At 37.5% G+C, this 27394-nt stretch overlaps 2 protein-coding genes across 3 annotated transcripts; one reads left to right on the top strand and one right to left on the bottom strand.

The window, feature by feature from the left end:
* Nucleotides 1–18425, top strand: CCDC152 (coiled-coil domain containing 152). Its single transcript, XM_056324428.1, has 9 exons — nucleotides 1–95; nucleotides 2850–2966; nucleotides 3802–3907; nucleotides 12747–12815; nucleotides 13847–13911; nucleotides 15411–15513; nucleotides 16222–16349; nucleotides 17249–17335; nucleotides 17847–18425. The coding sequence occupies exons 2-9, from the start codon at nucleotides 2880–2882 to the stop codon at nucleotides 17967–17969; spliced, it is 768 nt and encodes a 255-aa protein (XP_056180403.1). The 5' UTR covers nucleotides 1–95; nucleotides 2850–2879; the 3' UTR covers nucleotides 17970–18425.
* Nucleotides 18048–26335, bottom strand: SELENOP (selenoprotein P). 2 transcript variants are annotated; one of them, XM_056324427.1, is made up of 6 exons: nucleotides 26103–26163; nucleotides 25534–25612; nucleotides 24478–24681; nucleotides 22476–22688; nucleotides 20667–20784; nucleotides 18048–19802 (listed from the first exon to the last, which is right to left on the bottom strand). In XM_056324427.1, the coding sequence occupies exons 3-6, from the start codon at nucleotides 24666–24668 to the stop codon at nucleotides 19182–19184; spliced, it is 1143 nt and encodes a 380-aa protein (XP_056180402.1). In that variant the 5' UTR covers nucleotides 24669–24681; nucleotides 25534–25612; nucleotides 26103–26163; the 3' UTR covers nucleotides 18048–19181. The 2 variants fall into 2 exon arrangements, with proteins under 2 accessions (XP_056180402.1, XP_056180400.1); XM_056324425.1 differs by lacking the exon at nucleotides 25534–25612 and having other exon boundaries at nucleotides 26103–26335.
* Between the last annotated feature and the right edge of the window lie 1059 nt (nucleotides 26336–27394).

Raw genomic sequence — 27394 nt, 5'->3', positions numbered from 1 at the left:
CTCACACAGCGCGGTCCAAGCGCGGGCATGCGGGCGAGCCCACCCGCGGGCGGGCGGGAAGGGGAGCTAAAGTGACCCCCGCAGGATCGGTAGTGGTACGCTCCGCCGGCGGAGCTGGGGTTCCCGCCTTCGGGTGCGCGCGCGCCGGTCCTCCTCCGCGGGCCGTGGGGAGCGGGGTGGGCGCCGGTGCGGGGAACGCTGTTACCCTGCTCCGTCTGCCGGTTGTGCCTGCGCACTGCGGAGTGAAAGGCAGTGCTTTGAGTGTCCTGTCTACCCGAGACCGTGGGAGGGCCTTAGTTCTACCCAAGGCAGTTTGTGTAGACAAGCTGCAGGGGTGGGTGAGGGCGAGAGGGTCGCTAGGACTCGGTGGGCAGCGTCGGTGGGGTTTGCAGTGGGGCAGCTGGTGGCTCGGGCCTCTTGCGGTTATCAGTGAAATCGGGTGAGGGGATGGGATTCACCCCACTTGCGGGTGCCACTTAGCCAATGATAATTTTCATCTTCAAGCCATGTTCTATGTGTGCTCAGGGTGAGTAATTAAAAAAGAATAAAATACACCTCACCACCACCCGAGTAATTAAAGCAAGGTTGTAGTCGATGCAAATGTCAGGTGCCCATCTTAAGGATGGCGTTCAGCAAAATGAGTCTATTTGAAGTGCCTATTACTGAATAATTACTATATTCAATTGAGATACGCAGTTGCAAGCTAATATAAACTTATTTTATTTTGGGTGGAAATACAGGTTGCACTGCTATCTGAAGCAAAAATGAAACCTTAAATTCCAAAATCAGATCATCAGCGGCAATACTTAAAAAAAGATACTGCAAGAGCATGGACATCAGGGGTTAAAGAGAAATTAAATAAAGGTGTCAGTTTTATGACAGTCAAAAATACATTTTAAATCTTTAATTTCGCCCCTAGTCAAAGAAATATCATAGTTCAAAACGGGTGGGAGGCTTAACAGAAATGGCTTTGGAAGACATAACATATATAATAATGATACACACAAAAATGAAAGCGATGAGTTTTCCTACTGGAAAAACAATAATACAACATATTATTTTTAATTTACCGCTTTCAGTTCAGCAGCAGTTTTATTCCCAGTGGCACTTGCCTAATCCTGCCAAGTGCTGAGCACATCCTGTCTTCTGAGAAAATAAATGATGGCATGGAATAAGAAAATGCACAAACCAAACACCACACAACATGGTAGCTCCCCAAACTCCCATCCTCAGTTAAGATTTAGAAAGTGAAACACAGTTTTAAAGGCATGATGAAAAGAAATGGTGATTGACAAACCGATAAGACACTGTCCACAATAAGGACTGGAAAGATCAGGGCCTGGCATTCATAGAATACGTTTACATTATCAACCAATAGAATATTAAGACATGTAATTGTTTTACAGAATTGAATGTCCTGAATAAATACTTTAAATTCCATTTTTAACAAATCATTGCATTATGATAGCTAAAAGTAATTCAGATTGCTCAGTCAGTAAAAAATCACTGATTTAACTTAGAAGCATTAGTTCTTTAATGTTACATATAGTCTTAGAAATTGTTGATTAAAAAAAAAGTTAATTAGCTTTAGCTAATGGTATTAGTTTTAGTCCCTCTGAGGAAACAGTGGGTACAAGAGAAAAATGAGTATTCAACACACAGAACCAGCATCTTCCTCTTATTGCTTTGTCAAGAAGTTACATGCATGTAAAACTTGTAAATAATGAATGACTGAGAAAATAGTTATTTTATTTTGGTTCCTGCTTAGTAGTTGTTCATTTCTTTCTCTATTTCTCCCTGACTTCTCTGTCAGTATTTCTGTCTGGAAATCCATTCAGTTTCTGGGCAGTGCACACACTCTTAACTTCTGGTTCATGTCTCTCGTTTTTTTTTGTTATTTGTAAAAAAGCAGTTCATACATTACCACACAGAAGTGATGATTTTGTTTGGAATGCATGGTTTATCTTGTATTGGAATTTTTGTTTCATGGAGCCTGATGTTCAGAGGTAGTTTCAATATTTTTCAATTTATTTAGTTTCAATACAATTCATATTGTGTCTTTCATACCCATCTTGCAAATGTATGTTGATTCTTTAAGTAGAATTTCTAAAAAAAAATAGGAATTGTGTTAATTTGGAATTATATGGGTGCTTTTCAAAATACTGTCTTTTTACTCATATGGTAGGGTTTATGTGCTGCTGTTTGTCATCACTGATATTAATGCAAATTGTTTATAAGAAAATGAGTAAGTAACTTGAAGCCTGAGTAGTGAAGTATTAGAGCATCTACATAGGTAAAAGGTCTACACCCTGCATTAATGTGTGCCTGCTAAACTCTCATTTACTTAAGTAACATGTTCAGGTTAACCAGACTTAACAAAATATCATCTGTTGCCTCTAAAATATGCATAGTAGAGAGTAATTGTTTCAATTGATTAAATTTCCTAGTCTTTAAATTGAGGACAGGAAGACCAGTCTTTTTTTAACAGCATATCTAACGAGAAATTGTCATGTGCTTTAAAAGCATCCTATGTGCAGACCACTAACATATTTAGGTAAAATTGAATCATTGTGTTTGTGAAAGTGGATTCAAGTCTGGGGTTTTTTTTTGATTGCAGTAAAAAATAACAAATTCATCTATATAATCTATTGGTTTGATAGATTTTGCCTGGGCTTTCTGAAATTCGTTGGGTTTCTTAGGAATGAAAGATCTTAGGCTGGTTTAAGTTTAGCTTTACGTGTAAGAATAGTTTTAATTTTTGTAAAAAAGTATTTGTTCTGCGTTACCTTTGTGCGTATTAAATCTTTTGACATAGTATGAATGAGAAATGCTATTTTCTATATATACAGTGATCACTGGATTGTATGGTCCAGAAATAAATGAATCACAGCCATGAAGAAACTATGAAGAAAATCAGTGTGGTGAACCTTGATAAACTTTTAGATAACTTCTCAGAGATAGAAAAGGTAAGTGAAGAAGGTAAAAAATGTTGAAACTGCTACCTAGAAATATTTTGTGAGATTTTAATAACCTTTTCAAGTTAGAATTTCTTCTAAGTGGTATCAGCTTATCCTTATTAATATGCCTTGTAATGGTGCAGAAGCCAATTTTGGCTTCTCAGGAAAGGCATGGAAGTGTCCCTGTGTATCAGTAGCCGCTATTGAAGCTATTACACAGCTTTGTTGCACTATTACAGAAATTGTTCCTTGTTCCAGAAAAATGTCATTGCCATAGCAGGAGCATCTGTTCTTATATTCCACATGCACTGGACTCTTATTTTATGTGTGTGTCAGTTCTTAAAAGATCAGTCCACTGAGGAAAATCAGTACTCTGTTTCCTGTTAGACTCACATTGGCCAGCTCTCTGTTGAATTCCTAATCAGTAAGTCCATACTAGACACAATATAAAAGGGGCACCTGAAATAAGTATAGCATTTCTTATGCAAAAAACATACCAAATCCTATTCACACCACATTGGTGCTCAACAAGGGCACTAACAGCCTCATGTGCAAAGCAATAGAAAGAATTTTGCTGAGGATTGGTCCAGACTGCAAACTACATAATTAAGAAGAAACCCGTTTATAACTAGTGATGTAAGTTGGCATTCTTAGTTCGTCAGGGTAAACTCACAGTAGCACAGGCTCTCAAGTCTAGCATCATCTCTGTAACAGAATTTCCAGAACTGCAAATAATACAGGTTTGTGACTGCAGTGTTGTGAAATCATTAAATGTTATATTAATCTTAAACCCAAGATTTAAAACTTGAAATATATTAATTTTAGTCTTTTCCCAATTTTCTAGAAAATATCAGAAATTACTGAAGCAAATAACCTACTGGTCCTTCAGCTGGAAAAATGTAACAGGTTGTTAACATTAAGCCAATCAATGGAGGAATCAGTAAAAGAAGGTAAGTTGTGATTTTAAAAACTGTATGGTTTTTGCTTGTGTTCAGGAAGTTCTGAGAACTATATCCATTATTTTCAGTCATGTAAAATACAAAAATAAAATGGCAAGAATCTAAGATACTGTTTGAAAAACAGTAATGCTTAATCTTGGGTCGTGTAATGGAATCCATCTCATCTGCATAAGCCAGATAACTTTAATCCACAAACATATCTTGGGAACTGTGTTAAAGTAACTATTTTCCAGTTGTTGTTAGTATCCATGCACTTTAAGAGATTTTGAGTGCATGCAGTACCCATGAAAGAAGAACTTTCATTTTGTATTTTCTTTCATTTTTTCCTTGACTTTTTTCATTTGATTATGTTATCACCTTTTCCAAGGAAACAATGCATTGGCAGGAAAAGGAGGAGAGGATCAGATGAGCTTGGTACACCTGATAACGTTGTTGTGCCCAGATGTCTACCTTTCCCATACATACAGGCCTATAGTTTCTAGTGAACTGTTTACAAATTTTACAAAGTGAACAGTTCACGAAGTCAGCATTTTTAAGCAAACCAACATCAGTAGTTTTACTTGAAGTGCTAGCCTGTGACTTACATTAGTCCATAAGCAGCTCAGATGTCTGTGTAGAGCAGTAGGGTCAACATTTGAGAAAAGTAAGGTCAGCACTGAGACTATCATGCCCCCAGCTGAGCTGTTCCTTTGGTATCAATATGACAAATGTTCTGTTTCACCTGGTCACCAGTAATGTTTTGCCCAATGAGAAATGAGCCAGATGCATTCCTGAATGCATAGTTTGCTGCCTTCTGAAATGTCAAAGCTTGCCTGTAATTGGAGATAGCGTCAGACTGGTGGGGCTGGTGCTCCAAAATAACAAAGAATTATATTTCTCAGTTGCTTGTGTGATTTGGTTTGTTTGGGGAGAATCTTACAGCCCAGTTTGCAGTTAGGAATATATTTTCACTGTACTATGCTGACTGTTATATTGAAGTTTTGATATTCCTCTTCAGATCTTGCTCACTGTTTTGCCAATAGACAGGGTCAGCACAAAGGAAACAGACATCTAGTTAAAGAAGTGTGTTTATCTTTACTTACATTTGACGCAACAGAATAGTAAGAGAAATGATACAGCAAGAATAAAACAAGGCAAGGTAATGCACCTAATCACTACTACATATGACAGACTATAGTGGTTAAGAAAGATACATCGCCAGTTACCTTAATACTTTATCATCATCCAGATCTGCAGTCACTGGGGAGCCCCAGTTACAGTGAGGATTTGGAGAGCCTTTCCTAGTAACTGGGAGGTCCTACACAGTGCATCCACTCATAGGCAAGGTCTCCAAAGTCACTGTAAGAGGGTCCAGCTTTTATATTGTTGAATAAATAAGCTCACCTAATTTCAAACGCAGAAACATCTGGTTTCACTCTGCTCTTAGATCCCACCAAAGCCTGGCCAGGACTCAGGGAGAGGCTAAAGCAGTCTTCCTTATCTACTTGATTTTAACCACCATTTTGATAACTAGGCCACGTATCTGGTTTCACACCCTTGACTACCTGCCTCTAAGCAAGGAAGGAGGCACTATATGTTTGCTAATGATTAAATTCTATCTAAGCTACATCTTTCATGAATGATCATGCATATTTTGCTAACAATTGGATACTAAATATAGATATATATATAATGTTCGGTTGGTGCATTCATCTAGAGGTCAACTTTGGCTCAGGGCCTATTGCTCAGCCCTCTCACTTAAATTAATTCTGTAAGGATCTTGAATATTGGTGGTATCTCGGTGTCTAGTTCTGCCTAGGCATTTGTTCAGTGAGGTCTGAAAAACTGTCCAAAGTTCTTATACTTTTTATCTGTGTGAGATTTAATCTTTGAAGAGTTCAGATTAAACAATGGGACAGCCCATTTTGTGTTTGTAATGTCATCAAGATTTTATCTCAGTGACATTTCCAACTTGCTTATAAAGTATTAGGAATAGCATATAATCCTTCAAGATTGAGTTCAATTAAGCTCTTACCACTTCTGTATGTTGTCATGATGGTGCTAAGTAGTTATGAATGGCAATAATAATTTATATCAATGTTAAGAGGATTCAAACTCTCCAGTGGAAGCTAAATAATGAAATGGCATTTCCTGTTTTACAGGTCAAAATTATAAGCCCTTACATCATAATAAAAAAGTTGCCAAATAAAGGAGAAATTAAAGAGGCAACTATTAAATTAAGATTTATTTGTTTTATTTTAGAAGTGTATCTTTTTCAGATGAGTATTTGAAAAGAGAAATAATACCTAGTACTTAGCATAGATTTGTGGTTGCTTATTCTTCTGAATTTGTAGAGCTGCTGAAAGGTGAATCTTTTCATAGAACTTTGGTCTCTTGACAAGTCAGCTTGCTAAAAGTTAGGAAATATGGTAGGAGTAAACTTAGTTTCATGCTGCAGTGAGATTGCCAGTTGTGTTCACTTAGTTATTTGCTGGGACTTAAATAATTTAGCATAATCAGAAATTAATTGGAAGAGCTCTTGAGTAAGTGAGAGAAGTTGGCTGATGATGATAATCTGTTCAGTTATACTAAGAATCTCATGATACTGAATGACAGGCGATAAACAGGGGAGATGAAAACTGGTAGCAGTGCATATAGGAGGCATATTATATAAACAGTGGTTGGCCCTAATAGGCTGCTTCTCAGCAAAGAGATCTTCGTGGCCTTCTGGACAGTTCTCTGAAAATATCAGTGGTCAAAGAAGCAAACACAGTGATATGCATGATTATGGAAGAAACAGAGAAACAAACATCTCATATCCATGTAATGTTCTGGTTACTGTCACAGCACTCTCCAAACTATCAAGCTGCAGCAAGGTCTTTTACCATCTCATACCAGCATAGTCTTCATACCAGTCCCTCTGCTGCCTTCTCCTCACTTCATCCAGGGCCCACTCTCTTTCCTCTTGCTTCTTCCCCTCTCTGCTTCTTCCCCGGCTGCTCTCTCTTCATTGGCTCTCAACCACTTAACAGAACCAGCCACAGCTGCACCTTATCTACATCAACCAGCCCAACACCCCTGAAGCCAGCCCACAGTTGTACATTATCAATGCTAATTAACCCAGCTTCATTACTCGACAGGTCACCATGTTTCAAAATGGACATACCAGAACTAGAAAAGATAACAGAGAAGGTGGAAAGGTTTGGTATAGTAGGGAGGAACAAAGGACAGGGAAATGGGAACCAGTCACATAACAAGGCCCACACAGGTAGAGGCTTCACCAGCTAGGACTCACTCACACTCTACCCATGCAGAGCTGGCCCAGTGAGGGCTTCCAGCATCAGCCAAAAGTCCACATTACCAAACAAGTATGTAGTGATGGAACAGGTCCAAGATCAAGACAGGAGGTTGAGTCAGTATCAGTTTCATATATGGTAACAAGAGCCAGACGTGGTCTAATAATCACTAGCAGGACCCTAGTGATGAGGCAGGTCTGAAATCAAGCCAGGAGGTCACTCCCTAGGTCATGATCAGAGTCTAGATCTACATGGTATGTGGCTGCAAGAAGGTAGGCTAAGGGCAAAAGCCTCAGCTTAAAAGCAGCTCTCAAGGGAAGAAGTGGCAGGCATTTCTGAGTTTCTTCCAGCTTTCTTCAAACAATTTTTTTCAAGGTCACCAGCTGTACTCTTTCTAAGTTGGCCTTGAGCCCAGCCAAACACCCAGGAGATGGGTAGGTGAAAATGCACTTGGGGCCCTCACGGGTTTGGTCACAATTTTGGAACATCTAAAGAAAGACTTAAGTTGACTGGATACTTTTCAGCCTAAAGAGAAAGAGTAGAGCTGATGTGACTCGTAGCTCTAAAATTACAAATGGCATAGAGAAAGTGGCTAGGGAATGAATATTCACTGTTCAATATGATAAGACAATGTAACTAGATTGAAATCAAATTTGTTGATTGATTTAGCAAACAAAAGGAGGAACTTTTCTATACATTACCAAATAACATTGTTAAATCAGTTCCACAGAAGCTTGTGGATACAGAAGTATAGATTAGTGCAAGAAAATCAGAAAAATTCATGTAACAAAACTTAACACATTTATTAAACACGAAGACAGTACCTCTCACTCAGGTCTCCCTAATTTTTGTGTTTTGGGAGCTGAGAGGATGTATTGATGGTAGTGTTTATCCAGCTTTTTGTTTTTCTTGAAGTATCTTCTATGGGGTATTGTGAAGTGGGATAGTGTACTGCATGGAACTTTTGGGTTGACTCATTTTGAGCCATTTGTTTCTCTGTTAAGTACAAAAGACAATGCAGGACAGTAATTCAGAAACAGATCAAGAGGCTTCATTATTGACAGAAACAGAGAAGACAGAGTTTATACACAATAGATTTTAAAAAGGGGAAGGAAGATGTGGACAAAAAGAAGAAATTGTTCTTACCATAAAACCTGCGGGATGAAAGATAGAAGAAAAAGTGAAAGAGACAACTCAGGAAATCAGAGCAGTGGGGTGACTGCAACGACTGTGGAAGTAGAATGGACTGAAAACAGATGGAAGTCAGAAGAAAGAATTGAGCTTTGTGAATAGTAGTGCCTCACTTTGATGAGGCAAGACTGAGATGATTTGAGGAGATACTTATGCTGATATAACTGAAGATAATAACCTCTGGAGTTGTTTTGAAACATATAATGCAAAAAAAAAATGTGGACAGCAGAAGTCCAAGTAAAAACATCAGAGCAATCACATGGAATATAAACCAAAGTTTTAGCTGCAGGGATAGTCAGGAAAAAAACCCAAATCTAAATAATATTGAAGTCGTAGTTGAACAAATTAGTATGGGTATAGATAGGAGGCAGAATTGTTGGAAGATAAAGATTCTGGTCAGTGAATAAGAGAGATTGCAGAGCTGTTAGTAGCAGTAACAAAAAAAAGTGAAAAGCAGAAACTTGGAACATCATGGGACATCCAAGAGGTGGTCCTGAAAGCTACTTAATAAGGAAGCAAAAGGCAAATGAGAGATGCTAAAGTGATAGAATGTGTTTAGAAATTAAGACAGTTATCATGACTGTTCTATTAGGTTAACATGTTACACTGCATCCAGCTGTGGAGCCCTCAACACTAGAGGAGGGCCGCGAAGATAATCAGAGTCTGGCTGGAGCACCTCTGCTATGAAGGCAGGCTGAGAGAGCTGGAGTTGTTCAGCCTGGAGAAGAGAAGGCTTCGGGGAGACCGTATTGCAGCCTTCTGGTACCTAGAAGGGGCTTAAAAGAAAGATGAGGACAGATTTTTTGGTAGCGCCTGTAATGGCAGGACAATGGGGAGTGGATTTAAACTAAAAGAGGGTAGATTTACATTAGATATTAGGAGGAAATTCTTTATTGTGAGGGTGGTGAGGCACTGGCACAGGCTGCCCAGAGCAGCTGTGGATGCCCCATCCCTGGCAGTGTCCAAGGCCAGGCTGGATGGGGCTTTGAGCAACCTGGGCTGGTGGAAGGTGTCCCTTGCCCATGGCAGGGGGGTTGGAACTAGGTGATCTTTGAGGTCCCTTCCAACCCAAACCATTCTATGATTCTATAATATGGTTAGTGTAGTGATTATAAATTATAGTAAGTATATAATTATTCTAAAGCATTCTGCTTTTTCTTTTTTTAGTAGAAATTGTCTTTGCAACTTCAGCAAATTTACCTGCAACATTGACCCTTCAGAAGGAGTAACAGCATACTGTGTATTCAGAATCAGTGTTGCTTCTAACAATTCAATTCCTTGTAAAATGAGTTTGAAATTCAAAGCACTGTGGGATTAAGAAAAACACTGTTTTGTTATTGATGGAGTTATAAAGGAATGCTGTGCAGAACTGGAGAAGATGCCAGAGATGAAATGTAGCACTGATACTTCCATTCTTACTCTGGCAGGTTATCCTAACAGACTGTAGTTGTGAGAGTGGCTTTTATACAGTCATATTGCCAGCTGTGGCTGGGAATAAAAGATTTCTCTTAGCCTTGTGTCCCAAGCTGTTTCCCAGAACCCAGGTCAGCTACATTTCCTGAAAGTATTATTTGAAGAGTTGGTCCAAAGACAAGTGTGATTGCTGGGTTTGAGTGGCTGCATCAATAGCTTGATGAAAAATGTCAATACAATCTTAAAATGTCAATACAATCTTAATGTACGTACATTCTCAAGTTGAGAAGTATTCTCAAGTTCATCCTATTACCAATGTAAAACAAAAGCAAATGGATTTACAGGATAGGTAGACAACTCAGCCTTAGAATGTAAGGCTTATCAGTGGACCACAAAGCAGTTTGTGGAACAGCTAAGGAAAATACATGAGAGAATACATGCTAGTGAATGGTTTGCATATGATTCCAACATGCTGCTTACAGCAAAGGAGCAGAAAGAGCACTATGGAAGGAAAGGCTGTTGTTCCCTCTGCCCTGATGGTTTGTGGCTACTAGTGGTGGGGTGGAGGAAGTGGAGTTTTATGCTGGCTGAAGAGCTCCTTGTTAATATAAGAAACAGACATAGGAATAACATTTGACACCCCAAGAAACCGCCAACAAGTGTGAGAACCCAAGGGTTCCTTGATACTCTTGATGCCAGAAGTCTCTCTTTAGAACTGTTCAAGGTAAAAGAAGACTAGGAATTCTGAAGGAAACACAAAAGAAGAAAGAAAACTTGTAAAACTCAAGGGAAGGGGGAGAGTGAAATACTTGAACCAAAGGTAAGGTGGGAAAAGATGAGCAACTGGGCAAGTGTATACATGTTCTGAAAGGTCATAAATGAGCTTTGTTTTGTCTTGATTTGTTCTTTGTTAAACAAAGGTGAAATTCAGGACCACAGTTTGTGTTTAGTATGTATCGTTGGAGATCCGCTTTAAGTCAGATGCAAGTCTGGCATTCTTTTTCCTGCTCCTAGATCTTTTCTATGGTGACTAAATGGACTTTTATGGTGCAGGCTACAATTCTGAATGAAAATCTAGTGTTGTTTTTAAAAAGAAAGCAATCACATTATTGTCTATGGAACACTTAAGCATCTATTTAGCATCTTCAGGACCGCATATTTGTTGATTTAGTGTTTCAAAGGTGTTAAAGGAAAAAGTGGTTGATGTAATTGCCCTATTTAAAAAGCTAATAGTTTCAATTATAAATGCATGTGGAAGAAACTGCGATAAATTACAGATATTAAACAGAGAAAAAGAGCACTTAGGCTGTTCAGTCTTTCTGCATATAAGTAGTGTTCTTTACAGTGAAGGAATGACACAGAATCCATAAAAGATGCTATGGAAGTGATCTACAAAGCTGCAACCATTTAACAAAATTTTGCTTTTTCTTCCTTAATGTAAGCAAGCAAAACTTGTGGGTTCCCAATAGATTTTTGCAGTCACAACTGTAATTACATAAGAGATTTGCTAAGATTCATAGTTTAAAGATAAGAAAGATAAGCAGATATTCTTGGGACTGGACAAAAGAGTGGCTTGCACTTAAAATAGCTGTGGTTCATTGTAAGACTAGCTGTTGTCCTCTTGTTTACTCAGATGCATAGATGCCTTTCCAATTTGTGCATGAATTGCAAACATTTGGATTTATTTCCATACATTTTCAAATAGGAGAAAGTTTCTGGTAGAAATAATTGGTACAAATGGCCAGGCTAACCTGGGGCTTCCGACTTTGAATAGGATTTTTCCACAAATGCTTTTGATCCAGTACAGGAACTGAGGGCAGGCATCGTTTCTGTGCGGTTCGTGCTCCCTCTACCGTTTTTTTGGAAGCATGGAACGGGAGAACACAGCTGGCTAGCGTACTTGGCTGCATGAAAAGCAGACTTGATGGAAGAACAGAGTAAAGTTAAAAAAGATTGAGTGGAAAACTGAATCTCTGAGCTGGATTCTCAATTCATCTTCCCGACTCCATTATTTGTAATGTAGGCTTTAATTAGATGATCTACAGTTTTCGACAGAGCTTTGCTCTTATGAGATGAGTAACTTTTATTAAGTGTACTTTATCTGTTGCGGAAATTAAAAGCCACTTAAGAAATGCAGTGGTACTCTGGAAATAGAAAGAATTTATGAGTAAGGAACCTCAGTTTTAGTGCCCCCAGCCTTACCAGTCTTTGAATGTTTTTGTAACTTTACTGAGAAGGTTACAAGGAACATAAGGGATAAAAATTGTATTTAATGAATACCAAATGTTATATATTACAGGCAGTCCATATGGTGTTCAAATATTTCGAATACAAATTAAAAATTTGAAATTATGAAATACAAATATGTAAACTGATAATAAGTTGCATGTATAAACATACACACACACACATAATTATTTTGCTTAAAATGAGATAATGGTGTTATAGTAGCGTATTCTGAATCTCTGCAAGTTTATGTTGAGCCATAAGATGAATGTTCATATGCACTAAAAAGAAGGTGAGAAATTGCAATGAGTGGATAGTGTTGGTCTTGTTAAAAAGAATCTTGGCAACAATGCTGTCAGGAGAGTAAACCTCAATTTAATTTGCATTCAGTTGCATCAAATTGCTGGAATGCTGTTGTGAAAAGCTTCTGTAATTGCGCAAAACCAATAACATCCTTATTTTCTGGCTAGAAGCAGAAATGTGATGGTTGTAATGAAGTTGTTCATATTGCTTGATAAAATTGGTTTTAATCTGTTGTCAAAACTAAAAGCTTAAATAAAGCAGTAACTGTGAGATAATAATGAATTATTTCTATAGTCAGTAAGAAGATTAGGACTAATATTTAATCAAGATTATTATAAAACATTTCAGAAAAAAATGATAAAATGTAAAATTAAAGTTCTGAAGAAATTATTCAAAAATACTGGATTTTTCATTTCTTTTAGAATATACTACTCTACAGAATGTGATAAAGGGTCTAACACAAACCATTGAAAACCAGTGTAATGTGAAAGGTAAAAGCAAAAATATTCACATATATATACTGTACTCTAATTTTGAATGAGCAGACATTTAATTTTTTTGTTTATATTTACTGGGTTTTTCAGAGAGAGAAACTCACTGGCAGCCAAACAGAAAGGAAAAAAAATATCTAAAATCAATCATGCAGATTTTGTTGGTCTATATGTTTAATGAATGTCTGTTGATATCCTACTTGGAATCCACATGTAAAAGAAGTTTTGCCCTCAGTGAAGTTTTCTTAAATCAGTAGTTGGGCTTTAAATGTATTTCAGCATAGCACAGGCAATCTTACAAAAAGTGAGAAGGTATCATTCAGCTGTTGGACTGCAGCGTTTATGCATAGTTTTATCACTCTGGTTAACCAAAGAGTCTTAATTCTCGGTGTAACTAAAATTTAGCTGTTATCCATAAATACTAGACAATTACTTATGACTATTTTAAAATAAAATTTATGACTCTATATCTCTATAACACAGTTTAGCTGTACAGTATGTAGTTAATTTTATACTCATTGTGTGTTCAAGGCATATTAGCATAAATATTAATAAGCTCCTAAAAATTTGAAGTATACGGTGGCTTTTAATACCCAAAGTGACTTTTAATAATCAAAAAAAGCATTATTGTTTTTTTCTAAATTCTGTTTTTGAGATACTACTTTCTAGTTTTGGGGAAACAAGTACCTAAAAAGTTGCATCTTCCAGTTTGAAAATGTTGTAGGCATGATGACAATCTTCTATTTTCTGAGCCAAAGAACTTTGCATCTAGATTTTCTTAAATGCTCCAGTAATCAGAAGGCTAAAGACAATTCAGAGTAGTAGTACTAGGCAAATATTATGATTAACTATTAATTTTCTTGTTAAAAAATGGAGACTGAGATTGTGTAGTTCTTTAAATGATGATTATCATGTCCACAGTCTTAAATTTCAGACAAGTAAAAAAATGTAATTTCCTTACTCTGCTTTCCTGATAATAATACTGTCAAAATGTACTTTTTAGTATTTCATATAGTTTTTTATTTACATAGATGAAAATGAAAGACTGAAGGGTACCATTCATATCTTGGAAGAGAAATTAAAGGCTTGTGAACAGGTATGTCACGAATGATCATTTTTTAGGTAGAGAAATAATATTTTATCTCTATTGTAGCACTTCATACATCTTTATATTCTTGGGTTTGCTACTGATACCACTATTGTTGCCCTTCTAATGTCTATCATGTGTAGGAAGAGTTGTTCTCATGACAATATCAATATCAGAATGTGTTAGAGGGACTAAGAGGTCAAAACTACTAAGTGCTGAGAACTCTGGCTCAGTGTAAGATAAACTTTTTATTTTTAGCTGTATTTATCTTCACATTCAGCTTTACAATCTAGAATCTAATCCCTTGCATTAATGTACATTTTTCTGTGGAAATAAGGTTTTGATATTAACAATGCCTACTGTAGTGCCAGAGAATCAAGAGCTGTCTGAATTTTGTCTATAGTTTTCTTTGCTATGTGCTAGAAAGATAATAGGTCTCTACTTTTTATCTGTGTCTCACAATAAGTTCCATTTACCATCTCTCTACTTCTTATCTATGCCACTCATTTTTGGAAAGGAGGTAACACCAGCAGAGCTGGTCACAAGTTTTGTTAGTTCTCTGTGCTAAGATTGCAGATCTGTTACCTGTATAGGATTAGGAATCTCACTGCTGATTTTCTTTGCCTGCGTTTGTATTAACTAATGAGTTAAAATTGAATTTTTATACCAATAGAGCTGTTATCTTTGAGAATAAAGTAAGTAATGGCTTCTGAAAGACGTGAGAAAGCTATGATTCTATACCTTATATACTTGTATGGGCATGGTGGAACTTCCTAGTGTGGTTCTGAAGGCACTTACTTGACTATGTCCATATATGCTATTACCACTGATCAGTAACTGCCTTTGAGAGTGCCTCTGAGCATTGCTCTGGTGAGTGGCTACCTCTTTGTTAGAAAGCTCTGACAACAGCCTTGGAGTAAGCACCTCTACAGTGGCAGCTACAGCCAATTCCTTGATAATTCTGGATCAGTTATTGGAGCAAACTTAAATAGGCATGCTCAGACTCTTCACTTGAGTATCACTGCCACCAGCATCACAACTTCTTGTATCACCAATGCTTCTGCTGCTGCCAGTATGAAGTTGCGGAGCCCTTGGTATAAGCAATACTAACAAAACTCATACTTTAAGTATGATTTCTGTTATACAATCTTACAGCTGAAAATCCACAAAAGTAAAACTGTAGTCACTTAACAAATTGCAGCACTGAATCAGATCCTGGGTTAGGGGAAGGAATATTATCTCTCTATTTGCCTGTTCTCCTAATAAGTACAATTTCTAATTTTACATTAACTGATAGCTGTAATACAATGAAATCTGCTGCATTTTTCATCTGTGGACTTCAGCTAGATTGTATAAAATGTAAATGGGCATTCTGAATTTACTAGATTGAGGCTAAAGCAAGTACTGAATTACAGAGTACTGTACATTTTTACATGGATGTTGTGCTTTGCAGAAGGCTAAAAGCACAGAAACCTCAAGATTTTTATGAAGCCTTTTTACATTTGCAGGAATATAAAGATCAGATCGAGAAACTTACGATAGAAATTAAAAACAAAGAGGAAGACCACAAATTGGAAATAACACAGTTGAATTGCAATATAAGAAAAAAATGTAAGTTGTCTGAAGACTGAATGCTATAGCATTGGCTAAAATATCTTGTAATCTGTAGCAGCTGTACTTCAACTAGGAAAAATACAAGTTCCACTTCTTAGTGGAAACATATGAAAGCTAGAAGTGGGCAGTATTTAACTGCGTTTTGTCTTGGCTCAAGAGAGTAGACAGTGGCAATGAGGCAATAGTACAGCAACGCAGAATGAGCAGGAATTCCTAAGCAGGCAGAACAGATACTGGGAACTTGAACCTAAAAATCTGAAGGAATGAAATTTTGGGTCACACAATTTGGAAAATTGCTTTGAACTATAAGCTAGACTGCTGTTCAGAGTGTTCCAGCTATGCTCAGGAGAGTAGGACATTATTTTCACAAATAAATAATACTGCAACAAGAAAAAACTATTTCAATATTAATTTTTTCCAGTACTGGAATAGCCTTGAAGAGGTTTTTTTTGTCATCCATAAAGCTGAAAAAAGCCAGACAACTGTATAAAATGGGGTGCTTCTTTAAAGACACTCCATCTTACTCATATGCAACAGGGTGGTTTTCACATAGATTTAAAGTGTATTTTTTTGCTTGAATGAAATTCTTTTTCCCATGAAATGATGACCTGCTGTTCAAGAAGGTTTTAATATTTGGGAAATCATGCTATTTTTCCATCTAAGTATCTTCTATAGTCATTGTATTTGGTGTTGCTCTGTTACCAGTTGAAGTAAAGGAAATGGAGTATAGAGAACAGAGAGAGAAAAAAGAACTGGAAATACTAGAGCTGACTAGACAGCTGAAAATTCAGAATGAAGAGAAGCAGAATGAAATAATTAAACTGCAGATAGAGGTATGCATTACAAAGCTGAGCTAAAGATCAATTGGGCATTGGGTAAACTTAGAAGAGACTGTGTAGTGAAAAATGTTAATCAGTTCTTAACAAAGTAATATTATGGAATCTATTGTCTTTACAAAGATCAGTGGCATGTTCTCCCTTCCATAATGGTAACTGAGTTGCTTCTGCTCAGGAATTGAGTTCTACCTACTGTATAGGGAGACTGAAGTTTGCTGTGTTCTTGTTTGAAGTTAAAAGTATTTTGAAAATGTTGCTAGTTGTTAAGCTATAAAAAAAAAACCAAACAAGGTTCTCTGCTTATTTTCATTCTTGATTTCTGAATGGTGGGAAGATATTTATTTTTTTTTAATAAACTTCCAAGAGCTTGAAGACTTACGAATCTGTGGAGGTTTCAGTCACGGAATTCAACATGTATTTCATGGCTCAGGTTTTAAGCTGCTCTGATTATAGAAACAATTAAGGAAATACTTCAGACCTTTCACATACTAAGTGAAAGTGTTTGGGCTGAATTATCCTTGGAACATGAGGGAAGGCTGATGGTTTCAGAGGTTTTTAGTACCCTCTGCATATTCCCCTGCAGACATGTGGCTGTGGAGCCTTAGATTCTTTTTGGTAATCATCTTGTTCATCTACATGTATTTGGTTCACCATATTTGTACTATTTACTGTTTGTGATATTTTCAGGCGTTTTTTTAAGAAACATAACTTGTAATTGCATTCTTTCTTAAATAAAGTAGCTTCATTGTCCTAGTTTTAAATAGTAGATAAGCTTGCTATTACTACTTCCAGGTACAAAATCTAATTTTAAAAAAGTGGAAATTATAATTGTATTATTTAACATCCCTTTTTTCCTTTTTGGTTCTTAATGTTTCCTCTTGTCCTGATTCTTGCAGTTCAATGCTAAATTAGCAAGAGTTCAGAATAAAACAACAAAATCATTTTCAGAGGCTTCTGTCTTGCCACAGAGTATCTATCGAAGGGTATGTGCTAAATAGCCTGTAGCCTGCAGATACTAAATACTGTTACAGGCTGTTCCATGGGGTTTTACTGTGTGTAACTGCAACAAAACTCCGTGTGTGTGGAGTTTCATGCCTTAGGGGTCCATCTTAACTCACTCTCCCAACACATCCTTCCCACCTCTAGGCAAGTAATTCCACATCTTTGCACTGATATTGATACAGCTGGGGTTCAACAACAAAAGCCCACGTGTTAAGTGGTTTTAGAATAGATTTGTTAACCTGGGAACTTAAGATAGAACTGACATAAATGCCTGTGATATCAATTATGTGTGTGCATTATTGTTTTTGTAGGCATGGGACTTTGGGATGTCACAAAAATAGGGTTCTGGGGAAGTAATCTTTGTAATTTTGTGATACAACATACTTAGAAAAGCATTCTTATTAGAACATTTCTCATTAGTCACAGCATATTGTATTGTTACATAATGCTATGTGATGTTTAACACTGAAGCCTGTCCTTTCATTTTTACAGAAGCTGCAGCATCTCCAGGAGGAGAAAAACAAGGAAATTGAAATTCTTCGAAACACCATAAGAGACTTAGAACAACGTCTCAACAAAAGCCAAGACTTGCCTTTCAAACAGAGGCAGTATTGAGTAAATGACATAGTTTCAGTAGTACATACAATGAGAAATAGTATATTTCAAACTGTGCACCTGAAAGTAAAGCCAAGATAGGAAGAAATACAGGTGTTTTTTTTATTGAAAACACTCTTCTCAAATATTCCAAAGACATGCATTCTTTGTATGTTCAAGACTACTTTCTTGCTAATCAGCATTCACAATAAAAAGATTCAGGTTTGGTAGGAATAATAATTTCCCTATTAAACCATCATTAATTATGGTGTACGCTTTCAAAGCAGTTTTCCTTTCTTGAATGCTCTCTTCATCCAGGAATCCTTCTAACAACTATATTTTTATTTCAACTCAGTTAATCAAAGGTTAGGAAAGCTAAGCTACAGACAGAGAAGTTATACAAGTGGTATATTACCTTACTAATCACTATAGATTTATCAAATTCAGCACTGTTATTAACAAAGATAAACATTAAACTTGTTCTACCCCTCCCTCTTTTTTGATACTGATTCTGCATGAAGGGTTGTTAACACTGCTTCTCACTTTAGGCATGATCTTACTGATTTGGTGGGATTTTACAAGCTGTAGTAGTGTGTGTTAATGGACACTGATGCTGTATCTAAGCCACAAAGTTAAACTTACAAGCTTGTTTAAAAATAATGCAATTACTGCTTGTATCTAACATTTAAGATAGAAAGTTATTTTGGCACGTTGCTTAGGAATAAGCTTTTTTGTACATGATTTGTATCCCCAGGTCAGGAAAATAAAAAACCAACCAAATCAACTTTTGAATATATCCCATCATCTTAATTAAAAAATGATTAAAATATCTGTTTTGTTTATCTTCTATTCTTGATTGCAACACATCAGACAGGAGCCCCTAGGTCATAGTTTATGCTCCTGTCCTCACAAATGCAAGCAGAATGTTAGAAGAGAAACAAGAAAGACAAATTAATCAAGAATGCAGACACCTTCCCAGTGCAACTGAAAAACAAACTATGGGTCAATTAAATTCCTTTAAGTTATGAAGCTTTTCAGTGATGGAATTTGACAGGTATTGTGTAAATCTAAGAGCACTGCTCTGAAAGTCTACTTCTTCGCAATATTTTAACTCTACACGCCTGTCACTGTAATTTTTAATTGGGGGCAATAAAAACATTTGGTCTGTTAATTTTTCCACTCTTGCAGCTACGTGAATTTAGGCAGCAGGACCCCCTTCCATTTTTAAGGTGCTTAGTTTGTTTTTCAGGCTCAGTTTCTTGCCTTTTCTTGTCATTGTCAGGTGTCACTAGTTTCACTTGCTTCTGCTGCTGGTGACTGTCAGGCAGCAGTGAGCAGACGTCACTGTCAAGATTCAGTGATGTCCTCTGCTGACAGCTGGCCATGTCATCTGCAAGAATTTGGAAGTGCTCCACGACACTGTCAAGTGACAGAATTTCCTAGCTCTTCAAACAAAAGGTGTCGACAATGACAGCATCAGCTACTAGAAGTTGAGTCTGATGCTGTCTGCCAGTTTCAAGTTAATGAGTTTTTACAGCTGGTTTTCCCTTTTTTTCATAGCTTTTTATCTGGTGTAGTTTCCACACTTTCTACCTGTTCATGACTACCTGTCTGATCATGTCTGTTATGGCCAAAAACTCTATGACGCCGACCACTGTGAGGATGATGTCTTTGAGTTTCAGGAGGAGCCTGATGGTTTGCATTTTTGGAATGATGGTGGTGGTGGTGGTGGTGTCTGTGTCTATGCAGGCTGTGGTGTTGTGAACGTTGACTAGTTGGTTTGGGTTCTATCTCTGCTAGCTTTTCATCGGCTTTTTTAGTGATGTTTTCACATATACCATCAATATCAGCTTCCTGCAAAACAGAAGGTAGTATTAAATACAAGACATTTATTTAAACTCGTTCCAAAATAATATCCTAACATTTTTGCAGAACCAGAAACCCGATTTTAAGTTACTTTGCCGAAGAAAGATATGAATGTGTCTAAAAGAACCTTGTTTTACACCACTGGTAACAAGGCAGTTAATATTCTTAATGTAAACTTATAATTCAAGTAATTGCCGATAAAATGTGTTCTTTTTCTAGGATGCCACATCTGACCTGCCTGAGGCCTACATTGACATGAAAAATTGTATGATGGGATCAAAAGTTATTATTCTCATTGAACTTTCATGTCTATGTACATACATTTCTTGATAATTCTTAAAGTAGTTTTGCTGTTTATTTATATGTAAAACAAAGCTACCCTTCTTTTATAATGGTAATAATAATCTGTCACCTTGTATTACTACTTTTTCAAAGTAACTGTTGTATATTGTGTTTCAATGTAAACTAAAAGGAACAGTAACTCAAACCAGCTTGGACTTGATTCTCAGGTTTAAATAAAAAACAGCTATTTGTTTAAGTACCTACCCTTCCCAAAAATAGAGTAGCTAATTGCTCACTAGCTGTAATTCCAGAAATTGCATCCAAGATTGCATTTAGATTTCTGAAAATGCTTTGCCTTTCTATCAAGGGTAGGAATTCATATAATCAGTTTATTGTAAATTAGATCTAATTCACTTTGAAAAATGTTTAAGAGTTCTCTGTCAAGACACATGAAATGTGTAAATTCTAAATCATGTATTTTTGGATTAATCACACTGAAATATTTTTTTTTAAGTATGAGTCAAACCCAGTTTCCTTTCCTGGTATATATAGAATGAAACAAGAAAATACCATGTAAGAGCAGTTTCCACACTTGTTTTCACAGTATGCGATCTTAATAGATTCTTCTACATATTGGAAAGACAGGAAGGAATAGGGCAGACCCAGATGATACACTAGACGGCCACATCTAAGGAGAGAAAAAACTCTATGGTTACATATACATAAACATACATCTAAAATTAAGTATCTCTTCATATCATACCTTATTTTATTCACGTCAGTCCACACACGTCAAGTCCCACAGAGACTTGTTTCTGTCCAAGGAGTTTACAGGCAAAACCAGTATCTGCCTTACAGATGTTTCCCACTCAGCTGCATCAGTCAGTAGTGTGAAGCATGATTCCTGCTGACCTCACTCTGCTAGTGGAGGCCTCTAGTTTAGTGGCATGCAGACTAGCAAAGGTACACTCATTACAGACCTACCTGGCTAATGAGGAGTGCTGTTAGCAGAGTGATACAGATCACCACATGGTTATTGCATCCGTATAAAGAATGTTTTTATGCAATGTAATATTTTGATTGGGATGTGCATTGCAGTGCACCTGCATTACTGATGTAGTGTGCCTGAGGGGTTTTTTATGGTGCCTGTTTGTCCCACATCTGTGCTTGAGTGTTACGGTATGCACTTGGCTACACAACTGGTACATTCAAAGGGAGCTGTAGTAAATGCAAAACTTGCACACAAGGGCACCTTGTTAAGTGCCCCACCTGTGATGTCAACACACGGTCCTCCAGCCTGAGCTTCTTACACATCTGCAGTGCACATCTAGGACCGGCAACAGGCAAAGACTAATTGCCAACAGAGGCACAATAAGGACATACATTCCTAGAACTGTAACAGATCATGGCCAAACTAGTGCTAAACCAATCCATAGCGCAGGTGTACCCCCTGTGCCGACAGCACATTCAACCTTCCAAATGCTGTGGGCCAGACAACAGCTTTGGGGCCCCTCCAAGGACTACATACAGCTGCCTTCCGTCTGTCACATGACAGCAACCTCCCACACTTAGGTGTATTTGCTGCTGTAACGGGCGATCGCTTTCTAAAGAACATTCCAGTGCAAGTTTCATCCCACAAGATTAATTTAGCTAATTCATTAAATTTCATCGTATTACCAGAAAAGTTTACTAACTTTCCAGTTCTTTAATAAACTTAATTATGCTTCAGTATGAACTGAGACTGTTCATAACAGAATAGTAATTAGGACAGTCATGTTAGAGGTGCAGGACTTGTCAAATAATTTCCATCACATCAAAACTGAAAAATCAGGATTTCAATTAAAGAGTTATTACTGGTTCTGCCACAAGATACATGTCCCAGAATCTTATGATTAGAAAGCTGTTTTCTTCGAAAGTTTAAAGTTTCACCTGAAGACTTAATTTTTTTCCAAAAGGCTACATGACATTTTCAACAACTCCAGCCAAAATGTTTTCATGAGAACTCAGCTTTTCTCATTTGATTCTACTTTCATATGCATGGATGTAACAAAGTTGTCTGAAACTAAAAACAGTGTAAGACCAGAATCATGCCATTAAATTCTACATTCAATTATGTTAATCGAAATCTACAATAAATATAAAGAAAAATTTATTTATCCCAAACTTTAACTTAAGCAAAAGCAGACTTCTCCTTTGTAGTAGATTCCTTTTTCCAGTAAATGCAAGTGCTCTACTTAGTGCAAATCAGAAATTTATTTTGAAGTCTTTGTTAGGAAGTAATCAGCTTATCTGCAACTCAATGAAATGATATATAGATTTTACAAAGCATTACTCTAAATAAATGCAAATATTTCCTTGTGTTCCTCTTTAAGTACAGACCTGTCATAGATGAGAAAGTCATCTTTGCTTCCATTTAAGTTAGTCCAAACATCAGCTTGCCCCTCATCTTGCTGGTAGACAGTGATATGCTCTGAAACACTTTCTCTTAGTAGGTGGACTTTCTTCTGGGAATGAGCTCCCTGATGGTTGACAACCACATACGAGATATTAACGAGTCCTTCATTCTCTAACTTGACTCGCAGGTCCTCCAGCCTAGCGGAGAATGTAAAGGAGTAAGACCATAAATCGTTAGAGAATGGTAAGATTTGCCATGTTCAACAAAAGTTAATATGCTCCATCTTGCTTTTATTTCAGTGCATGTTATTGTCTCCCAGTTTTAATGGTATCAGTCTAACACCATTGAAACATTCTTGCCATTTGCCATGACTATCAACTATACTGTCACCAAACCAGACTCTAATAGCTAATATGCCATGGGTCCTGTCCTTGTAAGTACAATGCAGTACCAAATAAAGCAGACATCTGTTTTTAGACTGAATTTGGTGCTATTTTTATTTCAGTTCTTTTACACTCTTCATGGTCTAACACAGTTAGTTATCTGATGTCTCTATTTAAATGCGGAGGTTTTGGTCACATAGTTGGTTAAAGAATGCATACTGTAAATACAGTAGGAAGATGAATAATCAAGAAAGCAAACCTAAAGTAAAAGGCAGATAGCTCTCCTGCTCATCTCTTTAACAGCCAGAAAAAGGATATTATACCAACTGGGTCAAAAAGGATGGCTATAAAATGTGTGCATGACCCATCCAGCAGTTACTAGTCTTTCCCTTCTGTATCCCACCACAAAAGTCTTTCTTTGTCCTACAGTACATCAAGTTGCTTTCTTGATGTACAATGTGGTTGGGTTTTTTTCCCTTTCATTTGTATCCTTCTCATTGAATTGCCCCAGAAAACTTTTTATTTTTCCAGTTTCAGGAAATAGCCTGGAGCTTGAAAGATTCCTTAAAACCTTTCTAAAATGTACAGAATCAAACCCAACTACCTCAAAATCCAACCACAAAGCACACTTTCAACTTTGATAGAGCCAGACATTTACTAACACTTCTTCAAATCTAGTTCTTAAAAAACTTCCAAAGACTATATGATGTGAAGTTACACAGCCTAGAGGGGAAAACTACTATTAAAGTCACTAAAATCAAGCTCTGAAGCCAGTACTACAAATTTTTAAACCAAAACGATTTCACAATCACTAAATTAATCCAAGGTAAGGGCTGTATGCAGTTCCTGTTTGGGTCAGCTGAAAATTATATTCTTGCTGCTGTTACTGTCATAATACCTAATTATTTGCACAGAGGTAGGTTCTAGAAACCAGAGCACCAATGCCCCAGGTCTTGTATGAAAATACAACACTGATGAGCCCTTTGAATGCTTCATCTTTTTTTTTTTTTTGAAAGGGCAGTCTTTACCTTTTCTTCTGGATTTTTTTTTTCCCTTTTTTTTTTTTTTTTTCCAGCTAGGAACTCTGAATGGGGGCTGGGAAAACACATTAAAAGTACATGTTTTGATCTTCCTTTTCCGCTACAGATCTTACATAAGAAATGAGTGATCACAGATCTCTCCGTTTCAGGTGTTCTCGCCATGTCAAAGAATTATGATGTTTCTTGGCTTCAGCATCTTTGCTACATCAATCATCTGTTGCTAACTGAAGCACAGTCTTGAGGAACCGTTTCTGTTGGGTTTTCATGTGTTTTGGGTTTTATCAATGTCAACTTGATCATACTTTTATGATGCAAATACAATCTGGAGAAGATGATCTGCCAATCAGGGCCAAGTTGAAAGAAAGAATCTGAGCCACTGGCACAGAAAGCTCCTGCTGAGAGTTAGCCTTGGTCTCTGGGTCACACATGCCAGCGGGGATGGCAGCATTTGAAGAAGCTATAGTTCAACGACTGCATCTGTAGTTGGGCACATGTGTTATCCCCCAATTAAAAAACTGACCAGCAATGTTTTAACAGAAAATGGGAAAGAGATTTACGCTTACCTGGAAGCCTGCAGCAGGCACAAGTATCAGCTAGCCTGGAGGAGAGCCACCACTGTCACTGAGCCCCTAGAGTTCAGCATTGGGTTCTCCTCCCCAATATACCATTCTGGGGCCTCCTTGCAGTTCTGGCTCTCTGTCTCTCCTCCTGGGAGGAGACAGAGAGCCAGAACTAGTCCCAGCCCGGCCCACATGGCTGGGTTTTAACTGAAAAGAGAGAAAATAAACAAAATTAAATCAGTGCCTACACAAAGTTCAGACTCTGAAATTCGCATAATAAAACACAGCAGGCTATTGGCTCCATTCAGTTAAAAGAAAAAAACAACCAAACACACAACTGTAAGAATATATTTGAGCTACTTTCTTTACTGCTTGATTATATTTCTTTCATTTCGCATCTAAGTTCCCCTATATTAAACAGGCAGTATTTTGTTGTGGTATGTAAACAGATGAAGTGTTCAGAATAACTGGATTTTCTTTTAATGCTACTAATCTATGTTTTTCCTTCCTCTTTGTAACTTCTTCTTGAATGTTCTTAACACTTTGGTGATTTTATAGGCGGCCTTGTTTCTTCTGTTTTGAAATCAGTTGTGCTGGACCAGTTTACACCAGTAAAGTTCTGTTTACACCAGACAAGTTCACTCCAGATTCCCAAGTAACTCCACTGACTTAAAAAGTACTTGCACCAATAGTGTATTAGTACAGAGCAAGTATTAAAAGAACCTGGCAGGAATCAGAGAAGACTTAAGCATTTTCACAAGTCAGTCTGTAGTATTTGGAACTCATTGAGAAAAATCTCTTAAGAACACAGGCACTAGAATGAAAACTGAGATTCAGGATTCCTCAGATCTTACAAAATCTCCTTCCCACACTTGGTCTATTTAATGTTCATGAAAATACATAGAAGAAATTATGTAATTATCCTTTCCTTTTATTCTATTAACATAATAATTTTGACATAGTATTTTCAGAAAACACCCATTATTGAGAAATACATAGAATTATAAAATGCTCCCCAACATGTCCTAGGCTGTGGAATTGTGTAATTTTACCACTCACATCAGAGTCTGACAGTGAACATCATGTTCTGGGAACACTTAAGTTCTGATAACATGTGTTTCATCAATCTTGTGATATTCTAAAAAAATGAGAACATTTTACTGTAAAACAAGAGCCAGCTGCTGCAAAGCCAACATCACTTGTGAAATCCGTCTGTCCTTAACGTTTCTTTCCTGCAGTTCTACCGAAAGCATTTTAGCTATAGTACATTGAAGATTAAACTGTGGACCAACAGATAGCAACAGGGACATGTTTTTTTTACTCTTCCCACACATCTGGAAAGCTGTGTGCCTTTATATCCATTACAAGCCCACGAAAGTCCTATGACATCTTGAGATCCTTTTGTGCCTTTATAGCCTTCTGCAGCACTGGCATACAGCACCAGCAGCAACGGTCCTGCCCTCTGACCTAGGTGACAGCTATGTTTTGCATGCCACTCTGCATTTCGACTTTCTAGTTGGTTTCCAGCAGAAGATTCTGCAGTCAGCCTTTTCAGGCAAAGAAACAAGCACACACTCTGCCAAGTTTTAAGTCATGAAGCTCTCACATAGCAAAACAAGCACACTTACCCTTTCTTCCTCTCTCTCCTTGGAAGCTCTGCCTAACTGCTGCAGAAGAAAACACTGTGGGGAAAAGGGCTGTGGTATTTATACGGCTCTTGTTTATCTCACTTTGCAGATACAGTTCAAAGTTCAGGGAGCCCATTCTGAATGACCTTGCAAGCAAAGCAAACCCCTTCGGCAAAAGTAGCCAAAATATTTCTCCATTAACTAATACGGAGGGGAAACCATTTATCATGCAAAATAGAAGGTATTTGTAATACAATGACTTTGAATATCAGGTTACAAAGTTTCTCAGTCACCCCAGTCAGCCGGAGGTAGTGGTACAGTCAGAGGAACAGGGGTGGGCCAAAGAGTCATTATTTTCTGAACACAGCAGTAACCACAGGGAGAGGGGGAAGGTCCTTCTCTATTTACAGAAATGCTGAGCAAGCAGGTTTCTCTGTCTTATGCTTTATCTGAGCTCTGCCTTAGAGAATGGTGTACCCTGTCTGAGGGCATGTGCAGTACAAAGCTCCTTTTGCCCAGCTGCTCTCGATTATGTCACTCAGCTTTAAAACTGGTTTCTGTAGAACCTGTCAGTTTATCAATTTCTGCTGGAGGTTAGAGCCCAGATCTTCAGCCATTTAGACTGAGGTAGCTACATGAAAGCCATGAAGCTCTACCAACTGGCAATAGCCACTTAACTCTATTACTCTGTTGTTTTCTTAACGCTATCATCACTGATGTAGCTGCAGACATCCAGGTTAAACTGTTTCCTCACTCTCTTTCCTCAGTGAGAGAACGGTTTAAGCACAGTGTGTTTCATTTTGACAGCAGTTTGCTTGAGGTTGGTTTCCTTCAATGTACGTGGCATGTGTGTTTATTGAGAAATAAATGTTTAAAAGCTTGGGTGTGCACTCAGAGTTTAAGGTGGTGTGATTTATATTGCTTAGTTCTATGGCCTGAGACTGTCTCCTGCACTGATGAGCCTTGTGCTTCTGGTGTGAGAAATGGAACTGCTGACCTTGGGATTTATCCTGTGGAAGTTCTGTGCTCAAGGCAACGGAAAGAAGCTTTATTAAATAGTCTTGGAGGACACAATGCAGAAAACAGACAGACGTCAGACTGGGACTAATTTTTTTTTTTAAAAAAAAAGTGGAATGTGCTTGCATTCCTTATATTGTTAGGGAAATACATCCTTGTGTTCTGTGCTGGGTTGGGACCAAGGCCCCATAATTGTGATGATGTCCTTTACTCTTCCAAATGATAGATTATTTGCTGGGCCTCCTGCTTCAGTATAGGGTGTTGATTTTCAGGGG

Source organism: Falco biarmicus, chromosome Z, assembly GCF_023638135.1.
Source record: "Falco biarmicus isolate bFalBia1 chromosome Z, bFalBia1.pri, whole genome shotgun sequence".
In the NCBI taxonomy this organism is placed as follows: domain Eukaryota; kingdom Metazoa; phylum Chordata; class Aves; order Falconiformes; family Falconidae; genus Falco; species Falco biarmicus.
This window is presented reverse-complemented; position numbering and strand designations above follow the sequence as displayed.

Bases quoted from the DNA above. Each gene is read 5' to 3' on its own strand.
- CCDC152 (XM_056324428.1), top strand. From the start codon at position 2,880: ATGAATCACAGCCATGAAGAAACTATGAAGAAAATCAGTGTGGTGAAC. The intron at 13,912-15,410 runs GTATGTCACGAA...TTACATTTGCAG, and splicing joins AATTAAAGGCTTGTGAACAG to GAATATAAAGATCAGATCGA. The intron at 16,350-17,248 runs GTATGCATTACA...TGATTCTTGCAG, and splicing joins TAATTAAACTGCAGATAGAG to TTCAATGCTAAATTAGCAAG.